Below are 18,791 nucleotides of genomic sequence, written 5' to 3'. Positions count from 1 at the left end.
GCCCCTGCTGAGGTTTCCCCAGTGGCTGCACTGGGGGGCTCTCGTTAGCTGCACTCTGGGGGGAAGGCCACATGTTGGGGCAAAAGTGGACAGGACTCCCACCCCCTTGCAGGCTGAAGGGCCAGGACTGAGGGTCCTTTTGCCCCAAACAGAAGAGTGCAGCTGGTGGAGGACACTGGGTGACTTGAGAAAAGGGACACCGGGACCCTGAGTTTCAGGGGGTGGAATAGGGGAATGTTACCTGAGGCAGGGCCGCTACCCCCACCCCACCCCCACCCAAACTGATCTGCTCTGAGCTCCCCCTGTTGCTGTCCCTCAAGGAGTTCTGAAGTGACCTTTTGAGAGGGACGGTCAGATTACAGGCCAACTTTGGCTAGGGGCCCAACAGGCCGCAGCAGGGGCTCCTGGGAACTGTAGTCCTGCAGGCCCACAGGGGTAGGAGGAACTGAAGCATATGCATACACCCCTGCCAGAACATTGGCGGAAAGTATTAGGTCTTCCTGCAAGGCAGCTGCCAGGTGATTGGAAACCTTCTCCCACTCACTCCTCCCACCTGGCACTACCACTGGACAGGGACTTAGTGGTCCAGGGTTCACAGCTACAACCTCACCTATACAATGGGAGCCCCTGCACCCCAGAACTTTATACCCTTCATGTTCCTTTGGAGGCTTTGGCTGCCCCTTCACTGCCAGCCCAGGGCCTGGCTCCACCCCTGTTTTGCTGTGTGACCTGAGGCAGGTTGCTTTCCCTTTCTGAGCCTTGGACTCAAATGAAATGTCCAAGTCTTCTGAAGGCCAACTTCGGATCCTGCTTTTTTCTTCAAGAAAAGAGAGCCCAGCCCAAGGTCTTGTGCTATTTCAAAGGCTGCCTGGGCCTCCTGGGGTGGTGGGCGGGTGGAGGGAGGAACTTGGAGTTCTGGTCTGAGGACTGAAGGTCAGAGGCCCAGACAACTGCAGAATGCTACTGAGGGGCTGGTTTGGGGGTGGCCAAGTTTTTCCCTTAAGACTTTCTGAACCACAGCAGGCCCAGTCTGGTAATTACAGCTCCGTGTGGGGGCCAAAGTCAAGTCCCACCCAGGCTTTCTGGTCCCCAAGCCCCGCTCTGCCCATGCCCCAAGAAAGCCTTCCTGTGCCGGTCTTCCACAGCATCATGCTTCACCGTGGAGGGAAAAGGTCTGAAAGGAAAGACCTGTCTTCTTTTGAAAGTTTTTTTCTTTAAGATTTTATTTATTTATTTTTAGAGAGGGAGGGAGAAAAAGAGAGAGGGAGAGAGAGAGAGAGAGACATCAATGTGTGGTTGATGGGGGCCATGGCCTGCATCCATGGCCTGCATGTGCCCTGACTGGGAATTGAACCTGCAATGCCTCGTTCGCAGCCCGCCTCGTTCGCAGCCCGCGCTCAATCAACTGAGCTACCCCAGCCAGAGCGAAAGTCCTTTTAAAAAAAAATTTTATTTATTTATTTATTTTAAAGGGGGAGGGAAGGTGAGAGGTAGAGAAACATCAATGTGTGATTGCCTCTAGTGTGCCACTTATGGGGGACCTGGCCCGCAACCCAGGCATGCGCCCTGACTGGGAATCGAAGCAGTGACCCTTTGATTTGCAGGCCCGCACTTAATCCACTGAGCCATACCAGTCAGGGCTGAAAGTCTTTTATATATATATATATAAAAGAGCCTAGTGGCCCTCTGGTCCCTTCACAGCTTCCATCTTCAGCCTCCTGGGCCGTGCATCCGAGCGCCTTCACCCCACCTTCCACCAGGCCCCTGGGCCCGGCAGCCCGGCCTGTGCTCTCCATGGAGGGCTGGGCCCAGCAGAGCTCAGGAGGCCCCTTAGCAGTCATCCCTGGGCAAGGCGCCAGTTACACAGCTGTCACCTCACACCCCAATGGGGGCTGCACACTTTGGTCCCACATATCTTTGCACTGGCCCCTAATTGCCTGTAAGACTCTTCTCCTGCCACTAAGGACCTGATCCTCACAAACCACTCCCGTCTTTTTACCCAGCTCCCCAAGTTAATTCATTCAGTCCTTTTCCAGCAGTTGGCCAGAGGCCCTCTCCTCTCCCTGCTTATCAATTCAGTTCTCATCCATCCTCTGCACTCAAGGCACTCGCCGAACTGGGGCATATCCTGTTTCTACTGGGAACAGACGCACTTTTTACTCGTTTTTTTCCCGTGGGTTCTTTCAGTCTTTTGTTGTGCCAGTGACTCCCAGCTCTTTCCGAGCTCTTTCCCCTTTGCTGTCCCAACCCAGCAGGGCGTGTGGAAGGTTCAAACTGCCCTATTTCTCCTGCGCTAGGTTCTCTGTTTCTTCGTCGCTCCCTAGTGTTACATGTGCATGTATTTTAAGGGATACTGAAAGCACACGTTAGCTCCGAAGAGCTGAACTCGCTCAAGGCTGTTTATATCTGACTAGGTTTCTCACGAGAAATCCTGCCTCCTTCCCTGGACCAGGCTTGGGTTTCTGCGGGGCGCTTGGCTGGGTCTCAGTAACAGAGCTCTGACGCTGACCTTTCCGAACTGGCGCTCCTAGCACCACCAGCTCTCCCAGGTGGGGAGACGCTGCAGCCAGAGGCACGATAGGACAGGGGTGCCCGGTCCTCTGTCACGGGGTCCCACAGAGGCCTTTGTCCACCCTGGGCGTCTCCAGGTGGGTGGGGAAGCACTCCCTATTCTGCCACAGAGGCAGGCGTCTTGCCGCCATTCTGAGGGCCAAGCCTCCCTGCTGTCTCTCCTCCATTTCAGGGTCTCCAGCCGCCCGGAGAAAGGCCCAAGACGGATGCCTTTGGTTGGGTACTTTGTTCCTCTCCAAAACCTTAAAAGCTGACGGCAAGGAGCAGAGAGGGAGCGTGCACAGGAATGGAGCCGGCCCCAGGGGAGAGAGACACAGGAGATGGCTGGGCTGTGGTTAAGTCATTTATTGATTTTATTTCTAAAACCCACATAGCGCCACTTTGCCTCTTCCAGAGCTTCAAAGAGCTAATTAACCGCCCAATGAGCCCACCAGGGAAACGGAGCTTGTGGGGAAGCAATGAGGTGAAGCCAAGGTCAAAGAAGGTAGCCAGGCTTGAGCCCTGCCTCCACTCCATCAGCAAAGGACGAAGGTTTTTCCCTCCTCCTCCTAGTCAACTGAGGTTTAGAGCCGGGTTAGGGAACCCACTGACCTTTCTGAGGCTTCCTTAACGCTGCGGGCCTACGGCAAAGAACAGGCACCCTGGGAAGGCGTGCGGACACCTGGGCTCTGCTCCAGATCAACAGTAGTGGCCAGCTCCAGCTTGAAGCTGGAAAGCAGCCCAGGCCAGAGCTGTCCCCACTGGTCAGCTGCTGGGAGCAGCAGGAGCTTGCCACCTTGTCCCACCCATTAGCCTGCCTAAAGGAAAGAAAGGCAGCGGGGCGGGACCAGCTCTCCCAGGGGCAGTGCAGTGGGGCGAGGACCTCACCACCTTGTGGAGACTGGACATGGACTTCCTGGTGCCACATGGGCACTGTCCAGACATGAAAGAATAATACAGCCTAAGACTCTCCATAAAGAAGTGCTTACAAGGCAGAAGGGGGGTACTTTCTCTTGCCCCCACCATTCCCTAAAGCCTGCGGTGCTGGCAGGCTGCAGGTCACCAACAGAGAAAGAAAAGCCACTTGGCGATTTTAATTTTAGCTGCTTGGTGTCTCACAGGCAGGATTAGTTGGCTTGACCTTTAGTGCTGATGCCTCCCTAGGCCCAGGGCCTTAGTCAGGTGGCAGCTCCCAGGCCCAAATCACAACTGGAGCTCATCGAGTATGGGAGGGAGGGGTCTGAGCTCCAGGGAAATGCCTTCAAAAGGACAGGCACCAGGAGGATAAGGGGTAACCAAGGAAGAGAACCCGGTTCCCCGCTATTAACTAGTACACAAGGAGGTGGTGGTGGGGATGGCCACACACTCTGCTTCCCCCAGCAAAGCCACACAGGCAGGTAGGCAGAAGGCTTCCTTAGCTAATGCCCCATGGGTTCCCCAGGGAAAGGGGGACAAGTATGGCCACAGGCTGAACATAGGTAACCCTGGTGACACTGATGGTGATTGGGGGAGGGGGGTTAAGAGAAAATAAAGAAACAGACCCAGAAAACCACACTGCTCTTTTATTCAATGAACGCCCCCCTTTAACGCAGTGCTGAATCATACACCGAAAAAAAAGCCCAGAGAAATTTCTGCAGATAAACCAGTGAAGAGAACGCGCATTATACATTGTCAACATAATCACTCCATAAAAGGGGGGGGTGGGGGTGGGGGAGACGAAAAACAAGGGACTCAACACCCTAGACACTGCAAAAACATTCAGACATTTGGGATTAAAAGAAAAATTAAAAGGAACCCTTCCAAGAAGGAGAGGAACAAATGGAATTACGAGGCAGCACAGGTGCCCTGGGAACTCAGAAGCGACTCTGGACCGGCGGACAAGCCCAAGGTGACTTGAGCAGCCACACCCACCACTGGCAGGGGTGCCCAGTTGGACACGGACCCCGCATCTGCAGAGTAAGCCTCTACTCTATGAGGGTAGCAGAGACAAAGCCCCACACTTTAAAAATCTCAGGGTGGCTATGGCCCCTTGTAAATCTTAGAGCGAAAGAACAACCCCTCCCAACTAGCCGGACATTACTGGCCAAGGCCTTTGCCTAAAACCATTTGCTCCTCTCTCCTTGGAAAGAGAAGAGTGAGGAATGGAGAAAAGAAAAAGGAATCTGATTGCAGCAGAAGACCGGGGAGAGCGTCTCCTTGGACGGAGTCTGAAGAAAGGAAGAGATAAGGAAATAACAAAGGGAAAAGAAAAAATTAATAAAAATTTCACAATATGGAGCCAGCGTGTTCCGATTCCATCCACAAAAATAACTCAGGCTGCTTTGCCGAACCATCCTGTCCACCAGGGGCGCTGCTGAGGCTGTCTGCCTGGAAGGGTCACCAATGGGCGCGGAAAGTCCTCACTCTCATGGCTCGGGCCATCGCCGCTGCGGGGAGGGATCCTGGTGGCCCAGTTTGGGGAGAGGCAAAGGGAGTTGGGTGAGGAGAGAAAGACAAAGAAGACACTCGATGCTACGGGGCGCCAGGGAAGCACAAGCTGGCGCCCCTACTACCACACCTGCCCGTACCCAAGCGAGTCCTCAGTCACTTGGCCCAGCCCGGTGCGTGCACACACACACATGCGTGCACCCAATCACATGCGTGCGTCCCAATGTCTGGCTCCATATGGTGAGGTTCGGCGTGTGTTTAAACGAGACCAATTCTCTCTCTATATAATATATATTTTCTTAAAAAACCGAGTCTAGTTCTGTGGTGGAGGCGGTGGGGGAGCTGGAGGCATCCCGAAGGGCGGCATGCCCGCCACCCCCATGCCCATCATGGTGACAAAGTTAGAAGGGTCCATGGGAGGCGGAGGAGGGGGGGGTGGGGCATACATCATGCCGGCGGAACCAGGTGGCGGAGGCGGCGGAGGGGGAGGGGCCCCGGGCGGCAGAGGCGGCTGGACCCCGGGGGGCAGGGGCACCATAGTGGGGTTGCCTTGCATCTGAGGGGCTCCTGGAGAAGCTGCGGCAGCCGCCTGCTGCTGTTGCCATGGCGGGATGGACCCTGTGCCAGCGCTCGTGGTGGTAGTCGTCGTATCTGGGGTGGTAAAGAAGCCCAAGGTCACACGCGCGGGGGCACACCGCGGTTCTCTGCGGCTGCTGCCTTGGGATGGGGGCGAGAGGCGCCTGCTCCTTGCTTGGCATGCGGTACGGTGGTGGGGGGCGGGCGGGCGGGGCTGTCCTGGTGATGGGGAGTGAAGGGGTGGGCAAGGACTACCCTGGGGTCAGCCTCGAGGTCTCTGGGCTTAACAGAGTAAGCCCTTTGTCACCAATGCCCCCACGGAGGGCTGACGGGAAGGTACCAGACACAAGAACCGGCTCTGACATCCCTCCGCCCATCCGCCGCCACCACCGAACGGCACATTCAACCTCAAGGCCACAGCTACTCTCCCCGCTGCCAGGCCCCATCCCTGAAGTCTGTCAGGCCCCAGTCACATCCCTCTCCAGAACATGCATGCAGCACCACCCGCCCGGCCATAGAGCAGGCTTGAGCCAGCTGGCTCGCTCAGCCAGTGAGAGCCTGGACTTCTGGCGCCCCACCTACTACAGCAGGCCCCCTCCAGGTTCCCAGACGCAACCACATCAAACATCAGATCTCCCCAAGGCCCCCCGGGGGCCACAAGGCCCTTCATTAACACCCCCAGCAGAGATCGGAGTCTCACCCCAAGGTGCCGGCCTGCCTGTGTGAGCTGTGAGGTTCTCTCATGCCTCTCGGCGCCCCCCCAATCCCACCCACCCCCACGAGCCCAAAATATGCCACTCACTTTGCTGCCATGGCAAGGGGGTACTGGAAGCCATACTGCTGCTGGGCGGAGGGGGTGGTGGAGGCTGCTGCTGCTGCTGTTGCCATGGGGGAAGAGGACCAGAGGGCGGGGGCGGGGGCTGCCCACTGGGCGGTGGCGGCGGCGGCGGCATCATGCCCATAGGCGGCGGCGGCATCATACCTACAGGTAGGTACAGAAAAGCGTGAGGCCCGAGGTAAGAGAGATGTGGGACACAACCCCATTCATTCCCAGGCCTAGGCAATGCCCCCAAATGAGATGTCAGGCTGGCTCCATTACCTTTTCCTTGATGCAGGCGATAGACCCCAGAGCCCACAGGCGTACTTCCCAGGTACTGATCTTGATGGAAGGAAAGAGCAGGGACTTAGCAGGACATTTGAACTGACCAGGGAAGACGCCCCCACCAAAAGCTTATTCAGCCACACAGCTTGCAGTTACTACTCTTGCAAGAGCAGTTCTGGAACTCTGCCTATGAGACAGGCCTTGCCTACCCCACAGAGAAATTCACTCCTGAATCAAAATGTGGTCCTGGTGCTCCTCTTGGAGACCAAGCCTTGACAAAAGACCTAGCGCAACACTCAGCCACTTTTAAGAACTGCTTCTAGCTCACCACGACCTGCTGTAACCCTTGCTTATCCCAAAGCCCCAAGGTTTCTGGTCTGACACTTACTTACCCATTGGAGGAGGGCCATGGTGCCCAGGTGGGTGGGGGCCCTGGTTCATCGGTGGTGGCGGTGGCTGCATCCAAGGGGGTGGGGGTCCATTAGGGTTGTGCTGCATGGGATGTCCACCATGGCCACCTGCCAGGCTGGGTAATGGGTGTGGGAAGCTGTGGGGGCCACCTCCAGGCCCACCAGGACCACCTCCATGCATGCCATGGTAGGGCCGACTCTCTGAAGGGCCAGAATTCATCCAGGGTGGGCGGCTCTGGGTGGTGGACATGAGAGACTACGTGAGAGCATTTCCAGCCAATGTCCCTGCCTGCTCCCCCTGGTGGCAACATTGTTCTTTTCAGCTATGCCAGAGGACCAAAACACAAGGACAGAATCTTCCCAAAGTGAGGTCCCCAAACATCCTGACATCCCGGAAGAACAATGTTGCCAGCCAGGTGCAAGGTATCTGGCCACAGCCCCCGTATCTAAGGAAGATACGGGGCCAGGCCACAAGAACCAGCTCCCGAAGCTCACCGGTGGAGGTGGGTTGTTGGCTGGAGCAGCAGGCCGAGGCGCACTGGCCAGAGGTGTGCTGGCAGGCCCAGAGCTGGAGCCCACAGATGCGGGCACGGGTGCTTCACCCAGTTCAGCCATGAGGGACAAATATTCTTTATCCATTCGTGCTTTATCCTGAGCTGACTGGGGGTCACCGGGCCTGAAGGCGGGGTGGGGGACACAAAGAGAGGGCAATCATTAAGGAAATTTTTTCCTGACGACTTCACACAGAGGAATTTTTGAGTAACTTGAATCAGCCTTTCTAACACCTTCCTCAAAACAGGCTCATCAGCTCATCAGCTGTGTGCCCAGCTCTCTGCATCTGGGGTTACATGTACCTCTGCCACAGCAGAGACCCCTGAGGCAAGAAGAGAGGAGACAGCGTCAGACCACAACCAGCCATGCCAGTCAGGAGAGCGCCAGTTCTTCTGAGCAGCAAGTCTCATCAAATTCTGCATTGCCAGTCTGAGGAAAGGAAATCTATGCAACACCAGAACACAGCTGCCAGGACTTCCTTGACAAAGCAACCCAAAGTGGAAAATGTTGCTATCAAGTGCTGGTTTGCAAATGATCAAAATCCTTACGTGGTCAGTCTTCTTAAACCAACCTTCAGCAGCAAAAAGGGCACTTAATTTAATCTTGAGCCACAGTAAAAACACATACCCAGAATGGAAGTCTCCAGGTTCCCTGGGCTCAAGATGAGCAATTAAATAGGGGTGTTCTGCACAGGCTGTTCCTAATCATCTCAGACTTCAAATCATACCGTTACAGACCACATTCACAGAAAGGAAAGCTTCTCTTGGATCTGCTGGTTAATAGAAACCAACCAACAAGCCACAGAGCTAACTGTCCTGTACCCCACAGGCTACCTGTAAACCATGACTGCAGCCCCTCACCTTTGGAATTTGCAATCAGAAGCAATGTGGCCAGCCCCTCCACACTTGGTACACACTGTGGTATTGGTAATGCTGCGGGTCTCTGAGCTCTGCCAGGGTCTTAAGATCCTGTTGAAAGAAAAAAAGTCAACTCCAGAGCTATGGCCAATCTCCCCCTACTTCCATAGGCTCTTCAGCTCTCCATGTACTCCCCTCTAAACTCATCACATACCTGTTATCATCTTCCCGAAGGGTCCCATTCAAGCGAGCCAACTCCCGAAGCTGCATCTTCCGTAGATCATTCTGGTCCTCGGGGGTCTCAATACCCTGCTTCAGAATGTTTCTTATCTAATGGAAACACAATGAGCAGTTATGTAACTGCTGAGACCACCACCTAGAATTTTTGGCAAGAGGCTTCCTTCTGGCTCTCTCACCTGTTCTACTGCTTTCTTCACGTTCTCCATGGTATTGGCAGTAACCAGGGCATGAAGTGGCTCATCTTCTCCCGGCAACATCTGGCCATCTTTGCGCCCAACTTTCCCTTCTTTCACAGACCCTTTCCCCCGGATCATAATCTTGGCATTACACTCCTTCTCTATGTTCTTCAGTGTGTTCCCTCTATCAGAGGCAGAAAGAGTCAAGCCGTTATACACCCGAAGTGCAAATTCACATGCCAGAGGGGACAGAGGGCAGGCTGACCACACACGGGCAGAAAACCACAACTGCATTTTGGGAAGTGGATTTTCCCAAGGAAGCCATGATCTGTAAGTTAAGGTCAGCCACAGCCATCCTCGAGATCTGCCTTTTCTGCAGTACAATGAGGAAGTTAAAGAGATTTTTCTAACAGAAAGGCATGAACTCAGCCAAAGGTCCTGCCAAAAACAGGAAGGTGCCACCAATGGCATCCAGTTTGGCACAAGACAGACACACCTCATAGGCTCTTAGGGATTCTATATCCCATAAGCTAGAAGTTACTTACCTAGGCCCAATTAGCAGCCCCACAAAGTTGATTTCTGGATACTCATCTTGTGGAATCATGACTTTATCACTCACACGTGTTGCTGGAGGTCTAAGGAAGAAAAAACTCATTGACTCTGCACAATTCTGAGAGGTGGCAATGGCTCATCTAGAACCTTGACACCATGTGTTAATTACAGGTGATTAGGGCTAAGAAGTTAGTATCAAAAATGTTCTACCCAGTCATGCACAATCTGCGCATGTCCCTTCCCAGATAACCCAGCCCCTCTGCTTACTTGTAATCGGCGGGTGGCTTGAAATCAGGGTTGAGAGCAACCATTTCTGTGATGAGGTTATGCCGCTCCTCTTCCAGCTTTTTGCGGGTGCGGAACTCACGTGTGTTAAGCCTCTTCCCCTCACTATTGTAGATGGGCTCAGGGGAAGGGGACCTGTGGGAAACAGACCACCGTTACTGCTCTACCTTCACCTTTCTGTCACTCCCACATAGGCTCTAAGAAGTACTCCCCAGCCCCTCTGCCTCAGACTCTAACACAACACTCTTCGGAGGAACCGACCATAACGTGTGCTATTCAAGATCGTGTGGAATGGGGAGATGGAAGCTGGCTTAGCATTAGGGAAACTGGCGTGTGTGTGAGAAAGGAAAAAAAAACCAAAAAACGATTCTGCTTTTAAAAACGATGAGGGGGGGAAAAAGTCTGTCCTTCTCAGGGAAAGTCTGTGGACTGCAAATGGCAAGGACAGTGCTCTCTGGAGTCTTCTTCCCAAAGGATTTTTATCATTTGCAAAAAATTTTACAATATTACAACTTTATGAACCACAGAAACCCCACGTTTAGGTAAAATGTTAACTCTTGCAGAGCTCATGCCTATCAGGTAGTGTCTGTACCCCTACTACCACAGAGTAAGTGTGAGCTCTTTAACCCAGTGCCACTAGGACTCAAGGCTACTGCAGCTACTTGGCCCCCACAATGGAGAGAGGCGGTTCAAGGCTTCATCTCTGCTTTTCCTTCAATGGCCTGACTGGCTGTGTCCAAGGCCCAGGAGCCAACCTGTTTCCTGGCTGTTCGAGGTGGGGGAGTCTGGGTAGAGAAGAACGTTAAGTGCTACAGCAGCTTCTGAGAGAGGCTGCAAATGCAGGTTTGGTCCAATACTTGTCTAAGGTCTGAACCTGCAAACAGCAAGGGGAAAACCTATGATTCTCCACCAGAGTTTGCAAGTCCAGAAAGCAGATTTCCTCTCTCTTTTTTTTAAGAAGTAAAATGCTGTTGCTACAAGTAAAAAAATAGTAATGATAAAATGGTCAGTTTACCACAGCTGGATTTTGCGGTAATAAAAAAAAGAGAAGTTACACTCCTAGAACTCTGAGTTAAGATTACAAAAAGGACCATAGCTTGATATTCTGAATGAAAATTTAGTAGCAGCTGCAAGAAGGGAAGAGACCATGTGCATCAAGTTATTAAAAAAACATCCTGAAAATAGTCAAGATTCCTACACCCTTGGTTTAGTTGAGAACCTTGCCTAGTTGGAGAGCAAGGACTGAACTCGGCTGCGCCCACTGTCTTCAGCCTAAAGGGAACCATGTCATCCGTTACACACACGATGGAATAAAAGGTCAGGTTTGTTCGTGGCTAATGACGGCTAAAATGACACCTCCGCTCCTAGCATTTGTATACACTGTTAGCACAATCCAGCAATAGTGAACAAAAGCAAACATACCCCAGCTTATGAGACTGCCGCCTCATACATTTAGGTCTACAAGCAACTTTAAAACATTTTTAACTGTGTGACTTGAGCAACATCAAAATGGCATAAAGTGGCTTAATATTAAAAATACACCTCCTTTAGAAATAGTCTTATTAAGGTGAGAAACTCATGCATTTCCCTCCAACCTGGGCTCAAAAGCAAAACCAATCAGGCATTAGGGACTCTGAACGCAAGGGGGAAAGAGTCTGCTCTGGTTTTATTCCTAGCATGCTTGACATTTCTAATTCCCACCTGTAACTGTCTAGAATGAAGCGTTTCTAGCTAATCACCAAAACAAGTTTTACCAGTACAAAATGGTCATTTTAAAAGCCTCACAACAGTTTACCCTCTTTCCAAATTATGAATGTGAAAGGCAAAAGCTGATCTTCTAAAGGTTAAGGTTGGCCCAACTTCACTTTGAGTAGGCATCATATAGATCAATTAAGTTCTAACCCCAGTTCTCCGGGAAGCAAAGGTTTGTTAAAAATCCAACCTTTTGAGGAATTGCCTGGTAACCTGTAGATTTAGTATCAAAGGAAAAAGGCCAAAAAGGCACTGAACAGTTGTGGTCTACAACCTACAGTGCAAATCTTAAAACAAGAAAGATAAAACACAACCTTCCAACCAAAATCTACAGGTGAAAAAATAATGTAAAATTGAAGCCAATAAATTTGTTTCCTGGCAAAGGGCAGTAGAAAAATGTGTAAGAGTGCCCTCTAAAATCAGTACATCTTTCTGATGTAACAAGATATTAACTGGATAACAAAAGCCAAAAACCATTTTTAAAGCAGTCTTTTCAACTCTGCTGCATGGACTAAGAGAAATTTCATTGCCCTTCCAATTAAATGGACCAGAGTTTAGCTGTTCAAAGATCACACTCAGTCAATAAAATTCATGTTAAAAAAGTTCATTTCCCTTGATAGACTTTCCTTTCACAGGTGAAACGGGAAACTGAGAAAACATGACCACGGCTGTTTGAGGACCACATTCCCCTCAAAAGTGGGGGTCGGGGGGAGAGTAATTTAGGATTGCCTTCCCAAAACAGGTTGCATATTCTGGCCCCTCTCAAACCCCAGGCAAAGGCCAAGGCTGAAAATTAACTGGTAGTGAAGGAAGTTGGTTAGAATTCTCATCTATTTTAAAACCATCTCAAAACCATGAGCAGGAAGATTGTAGCAATGAGCTGACCAGACCGAAAGTTTCTGGCCTGCTCAAAAATATTCTTAATCCCTGCATCGTGTACCTGTGAGGAAAACTCTATACCTGGGATTTTAGCCAAAGCAGGTACTGAAAAGGCTGGTTAATGACCCACCTCACTATCCCTACAGGTGGGCAAATCAGGTTGAAATATACATGCTTACCAATTGGAAACCAGTTGTCCATTTTCCTGTAACTTTTCATTCTGCTAGTAATTAAGTTTCATTCCAATTTTCTAACTGATGACTGATTATATATACTGCTAATTAAACACTACTACCCAGAATGGTCAGAGTACCAGTCGTCTTACTAGAATTTCATTGAATTGACACAATATGTTGCCACCAGTAAAACGTATTGAGAAAAAGGTAAAAGCGTTACTGTCAGCTGGTTAAAACTGTTTCCCAACCTGTCCTCAGGGTTAGGGGGGATGCCCAGGTCTCCTGTGCGCAGTTTACGAGTCAGGTCTTCTATCTGCAGTTGCACTGGAAGAAACCAGGTTAGGAAAGAAAAAAAAGGATGGAAAAAAGACAATGTTACCAAAAAACATCTCAAATCTCAACAACAAGCATGAAGAACTCGGAGACTTTGAAAGGGACGATTGATCAGTGAACACATTGAGGCAAAAACTCCCAACCACCTATCGGCAGGAGTCCATTTACATCTACAGGTATTTTTCACTTCAAAATGGTTATCACTTAAGGAAGCAAACAGTTCGTTGGAAGAGGGGTTAGCAGTAGACTATTCACTAAGGCTAACATCAAAGCAATTATTAGGTGTTTCACCTCTCCCTCCTCGCCAAGGCTTGCTATAACAATTGGCACTCAGAACCAAACCATGTACATTATCACTGATATCCAGTTCCCACCGAATTAATTTCTTTAGGGCAAGACTCTTGAGTTAATTTTTCTTCATTAAATACTAAGCATAACCCAAAATAACCCAATTAACGTGGGACAAGGAAAAATACCAGTTGAGCAAAGATCATTTTCACTGATATTACGCTTAAAATTCTTTATACATATAATAACCAATTCAAGACCTCATAGAAACTCAGATACTTTCTGTACAACCAGATCCTTACTAGTAGGGATCTCCCAATACTTGTGCTTTTATTCAAATTTTAGATGACAACCTATATACCTTAATAAACTAGTGATGGTAAAGATGCAAGAAATCGGTTTTTAGACTTGCTCCTTATGAGGGAATAAAATAGGGTGTAGAGGCTGGAAAGTGTGGGTCAGGGAGAACGCTGTGGCCCTCAGACCTTGACAAAGGAGGCTGCACGCGAGAAAGAGACATGAGGGTTTCGCAAAGTTCAGTGACTCAGGGAAATGCCCCCCAGTTGATTACTCAAAATAACGGGGCCTGCAGAGCCAGATCGCTTTCTTCAGCGTGCTGAATAACCACCTATTCCTTACCTTTGCAGCATTTAAGGGTTCTGAGCAGGCATCTCTAATAAGAGCAAGTCTTACTGGGTTGGGTAAAGTGGAACTGACTCCAGGACAAGATTAATACATGTCCAACCCAAGGTACCCTTCTATTTTTAAGTACATCCCACAAGGCTATACCACACATCCATTCAAACTCTGAAGAAATGAAAATCCACTTTAATATTGAAAAAATGAGGGGGCATGCAGTACAAGGCAGCGTGTGCTGTGAGAGACTGTGAGAGACCTGGCTCCCTAAGTTCTTTAATGCCAGGAAGTCCTGACTTGGCAGTTAAGTATGAAGCTCAACTCCAGGAGAAAGTCACCTTCATGGAGGGTAAGCAGTTCTCCTAACTGGTCTATGGGGACGTGGGGTCTGATTTGAGAAAATAACTGGCACTTAAATTGAATCAAAAAGTCGCTATCTTCCTTGGAGCAGAGAGCTACGCCAGTTCTTGCTTTGATTCTAGCTACAGGCTGTGGCTACAAAGAGCCCTCAGGGCTCACTGTATTAACTCCCTCCACAGGAAGAGAACTGGAGATGTAAAGAACGATGCTGTTTTCCCATTTCCTAAGTCTGCTCATATACGTGAAATATTGCCCCACAAGGGACAGTTTCACAAGGCTGTGAAGGTCCAGACCTGTCTAATATGAGACGTAAGGGTAGGTGGGTGTAGACAGGAATAGCAGGGAAAGAAAATATTAGTACTGTGATTAGACGATTCCAACACCTCAAAATTCTCAGCAGTCTAAAAGATGTAAGACGTTATAATCCTCAGTAATAACAACATGCCAGCCTTGGTGCTTTTTACTTGTGAAGGCCATGGCCTCATAGAGGTAGGAAACCACTGTCCTAATTTACTCCACAGGGGATGTTTGTCTGGTTGGTAGAAATGTTTATCAAGTGAACTTTTTTGAGATCGCTGCGCAGGTACATGAATAAAGGTCAAACTTGCATTAAAACCGTGTATTTTAAAAAAAGTAATTTTGAGGTTAACTTCATTTCCACTGTGGACAGTCATTATTAATCCTTAAAGTTTCCCCAGCAGTTAAGATCTTTTATCCTACCACCTCATTCCATATCCAAGCAGTGTCCCTTTCCCAGCAGACCTCTTTAGTAGTAAACACCAAGAGCCCTCATTTTAAGACAGCTCTCCAAAAACCAAACCAGAAAAAATGCTGAAGGAAAGGTTAAATTCAACAAAATAGTAAAAGGGAGTGTACTGTAAACACTTTCAGAACCACTTTTTGATAAAATTGAGGTTTTTTTTCCTTTCAGAAAGTACCTATAAAAAGTAAAAGACCACATTTTAGGGAAAGGGAGAAATATGAAATTACGGTGAAAGGCCATGCTGTGAAAAGTCATCTGGTTTTACAATACCTGCAGTGTTCTCCACTGGGGCTGTGTCCAGAAGAGTAAGACACTCACCTCATCAACTGGCAATGACAGCAGCTGAAAAAGGGAGGGTTCTAAACTGGGGACTAGCCTTACTCCTAAGTGGGCCGGTCTACCTTCCTGGCACTCTTGGAGAACACTGCTGTTACCAACAGACCATAGCAAGGAGCTGCAAATGCGGACCCACAGAGCAAAAACTGAAGGACTGATTATGTCAAAGTCGTGAAAGTCCACCTGACCGTACGTCATCTCAAAAGAGAAAACTCTAAAGTATCAAACCTAAAACAGATAAAATGTCATTCGGAACATGAAAAATCTGGAAATGCATTTGGGTGCAGAACGTGTATTTACCTATATAAGCTCTTTCTTGTTCCCGAGTAAGTCCAGGGGGGATGACTGTAGGCATTCCTGGAATCACTGTCTTCTGTTCCATTGTGTCTTGGTTCCAGCGGCTTCTCTTCCGCTTCTTACTTGGGAAGTCTAAAGGCAAACAAAGTCCATCAGATGCAAGTACAACCCCACCAGAGTAACTACCGACAGGCAGTGCAGGATATTTACGACATAACACACAGCTCAGCAGATTGTGAAACCAAGAACTTGACCTAAAACGTAAATGACCAAGAATGGAAGACAAACCTCAAAAACCATAGATATATGGCCACTACAAGGGCACCTGGACCTGGGTCCCAAAAGTCGTATTTCAGAGAAACTCTGTAAATTACAGAAACAAGGTAACAAATCTTAAAGCATAAAGTTTCAGATAGGGAAATAAAGTATTGGAAAGATAAATACTGCTACATCATCCATGAATACCTGAAAAGCCCCAGGGGCGACAGGAGTAGAATGAATACCCAAACAAGTGTATAAAGTTGTATTGGGGGGCTGTGACTCCTCCCACCTCCACTCCCCACCTTCTAACTGGGCATACTGGACTAGAACACAACTAAACCCATGGTGGGATTCAACAAGGTCACTTCCTTCTTCAAAAGCTTAATGGAGATCAGCTTTCAAATTTCCTGGCTAGGTGGACACTTAGGGCCTGACATACCAAAAGTTCGATAAAGAACAAACTGCAACAAGTAACCAAATCCCCCTTCCCCAACATATAAGCAGAAACTCCCTACAAATTTGGTACACACATCATTCTTTCAGGGTGGGGGGTGCAGTTCCAACTATGAGATGTTATCAGACTTCTCCAAGGTAAACTTAGGGAGATTTCGAGGGAAAAAATCCCCCCCCAAAAGAGCCACAACAGATCTGAACCAACCATACTCTGAGGACTTTCAAACTCTTTCACGCTGTAGTGAAAACCTGCCATAGAGTAGACAAAGAAGAGCTATTCTTGGTATTCTTCTTCCTTTCAGGCTCCTCTACAACCAGGAAGAGGATGTTCTACGTCATCACTGAACCCTTTTCCACCCTCCTGACATGCACACCCAGCACCCAGTCTAGCCACTCGAACCCCTCCACACCTCCCCCCTGCCCCAAGAGCTAGAGGGCAACAGGGGACTCCCCGCCCCCCGACCCAGCTTTTTGGTCAGACTGCACACCCTGGCAGCGCACCGCGCCTGCGCAGCAAACCTCCGGCCCAGACACCCCCCCCACTTCCATTCCCCCCAAAGCGCGTGCGCACTCCAGATACTAGAAACAGGCCGCGCGCCCCGTGGCGCCTCCGCCAGGGCCTTCCCGGGCGCGCGCGCGCGCACCCCCGCCGCGTGCAGCCGCCGCCGCCGCCGCCGCCGCGCGCCCCTCAGCCGGCCGGGCCCGTTCGCGCGACGTCTTTCGCGCTCTCTCGGCCCGACTCACCTCCTCCGCCGCCGGCCGGACCCGGCTGCTGATCCTGACGCGGCGGCTGGGGTGGCGGCAGCGGCGGCGGCGACACGCGCTGGTAGAGCGGCGGCGGAGGGGGAGGCTGCGACGGCGAGTACGAGGAGCCCGGGGAGGGCGGTGGAGGCGGCGGAGGGGGCGGCGGCGGCGGCGGAGGAGGAGGAGGCGGCAGCGCCGCGAAGGGGAAGGCCGCGGTGAGGGCCCTCACAGAGCCGGCGGGCGGGGTAGGCGGCGGCCCGGGCACCAGAAGTCCCGCCCCAGGCCCGGGGGCAGGAGATGGCCCAGGCTCGAAGCCCCCTTTGGGCCTGGGAATGGATGGAAGGCCCGGGGAGCCCAGCTTACCCAGCGGCGTGGCGTTCGCTCCGGTCGCCATGGCGCCCCCGGGGACCCGCACCGGCGGCTCCTCCTCGGCGGCGGCTTCTCCTTAGCGCACCTTCCGGGGAAACGGGACCCGACTGCGCTGCCGAAGAGCGCGCGGAGCCCGTCCTCAGACGGCTGGCGGCGAGCGGCGAGCGGCGGCGGCGCGAGACGCACAAAGAGGGAGGAGAGAGGGCGCTGCGGGGGCGGGTCGGGGGCGACGGGGCGGAAGCCTGGATTGGGCCAGGCTGAGGCGAAGAGTCGGGATCGGCGGCCTCCAATTGGTGGAGCTTCAGTCCTTCTCGATGCGCGCTGGGATTGGCTGGACCGTTAGGCCAGGCGAGGAAATGGCGGCCGAACCCGACGAGCTCGAAGGTGTCGCAGCGCGCACTTCGTTTGTTACTGCGCGGACTGTGCTCGGAGTCCAGAAAGGAGGGGTTAGGGTGGGGCAAGCTGTGACGCAGGCTTTGACTGCGCTCTCATTGGCTGAAGTTCATTGAACCGGCCAAGGTCGGTTGTATCGTAGTGTCATTAGATTGGCTGTCACATGTTCAATTTTTTTCCACTCTTCTCCCTCCCGAGAGCAGTTTCGCTGGGAGTAAGCGAGAGGTCGCAGCGGAAAAGCCGTGGCCCAACGAGATTTACGGCCTAGAGAAGCAGCAGCGCGCATGCGTAAACGGGGCAAAGCGCCTCTCTGCCCCTCGCTTCACGGTTGATCCCAGGGTTCTGAGCGTAAACCCTAAGTGACGTCAACCTATGATTCCCATGGTAACCCGGAACCGGGGTAGGGGGCGGGGCCGGCGCGCTCCCGTATTTGTCCTGTTGACGCCACAGGTGGAAAAGGACATTCTGTTTTCTTTGAAAAAAAAATAAAAGGTGTCGGGGGGAAGCTATAAGATAGTCTAATTGAAGGATTAAAAACGTGAGCAGATGCAGCAACATACAACTTTGGGTGGAAAACGATGTAAAGCTGTCAATTCTAAAATTAATTTGCAATTATAATACAGTTCCATTGGAATTCTAGCGGGGTACGAGGTAATTAAATCATCGTGTAACGCAGGAGGTTGAGCCCAGGGATCTGGACCGCGTTCATATAGATCGAACGAAAGACAAGGAGCACCTGATGCCTTTATTATTCACATTGCATTCACCCATGGCAGTGGATCATCAACGCAGGACTGCGCCTCTTCCAGTCTGAGGCTTGTTATAAGGAGTCCCACACAGAAGTGGCGTGGGTTCAAGCTGCATAAACCTACGTGTGGCCCAATCAGATAGCCACTGGCCAGCAGGAATGTATATTGTCCTGGAAACGAAATGTAGCTCCCTCCTGATCTCCCCTTGGGATAGGTTTCTTCTTTGGTGACTGCTTCTTGACCCTTTCCTCCTGCACATACACTGACATGGCGTG

At 51.0% G+C, this 18,791-nt stretch overlaps 1 protein-coding gene across 10 annotated transcripts; it reads right to left on the bottom strand.

The window, feature by feature from the left end:
• Nucleotides 1-4,094: 4,094 nt before the first annotated feature.
• SF1 (splicing factor 1) lies at nt 4,095-17,788 on the bottom strand. 10 transcript variants are annotated; one of them, XM_045854817.1, is made up of 14 exons: nt 17,006-17,787; nt 15,551-15,679; nt 12,783-12,858; nt 9,710-9,862; nt 9,436-9,525; nt 8,891-9,074; nt 8,689-8,804; nt 8,478-8,585; nt 7,561-7,741; nt 7,048-7,321; nt 6,653-6,712; nt 6,356-6,535; nt 5,424-5,628; nt 4,095-4,991 (listed from the first exon to the last, which is right to left on the bottom strand). In XM_045854817.1, the coding sequence occupies exons 1-14, from the start codon at nt 17,397-17,399 to the stop codon at nt 4,862-4,864; spliced, it is 2,280 nt and encodes a 759-aa protein (XP_045710773.1). In that variant the 5' UTR covers nt 17,400-17,787; the 3' UTR covers nt 4,095-4,861. The 10 variants fall into 10 exon arrangements, with proteins under 10 accessions (XP_045710773.1, XP_045710779.1, XP_045710776.1 ...); XM_045854823.1 differs by having other exon boundaries at nt 7,044-7,321; nt 17,369-17,783; XM_045854820.1 differs by having other exon boundaries at nt 17,369-17,783.
• Nucleotides 17,789-18,791: the final 1,003 nt, after the last annotated feature.

Source organism: Phyllostomus hastatus, unplaced genomic scaffold (assembly GCF_019186645.2).
Source record: "Phyllostomus hastatus isolate PE091 unplaced genomic scaffold, TTU_PhHast_1.1 phas_scaffold_11, whole genome shotgun sequence".
In the NCBI taxonomy this organism is placed as follows: Eukaryota; Metazoa; Chordata; class Mammalia; order Chiroptera; family Phyllostomidae; genus Phyllostomus; species Phyllostomus hastatus.
This window is presented reverse-complemented; position numbering and strand designations above follow the sequence as displayed.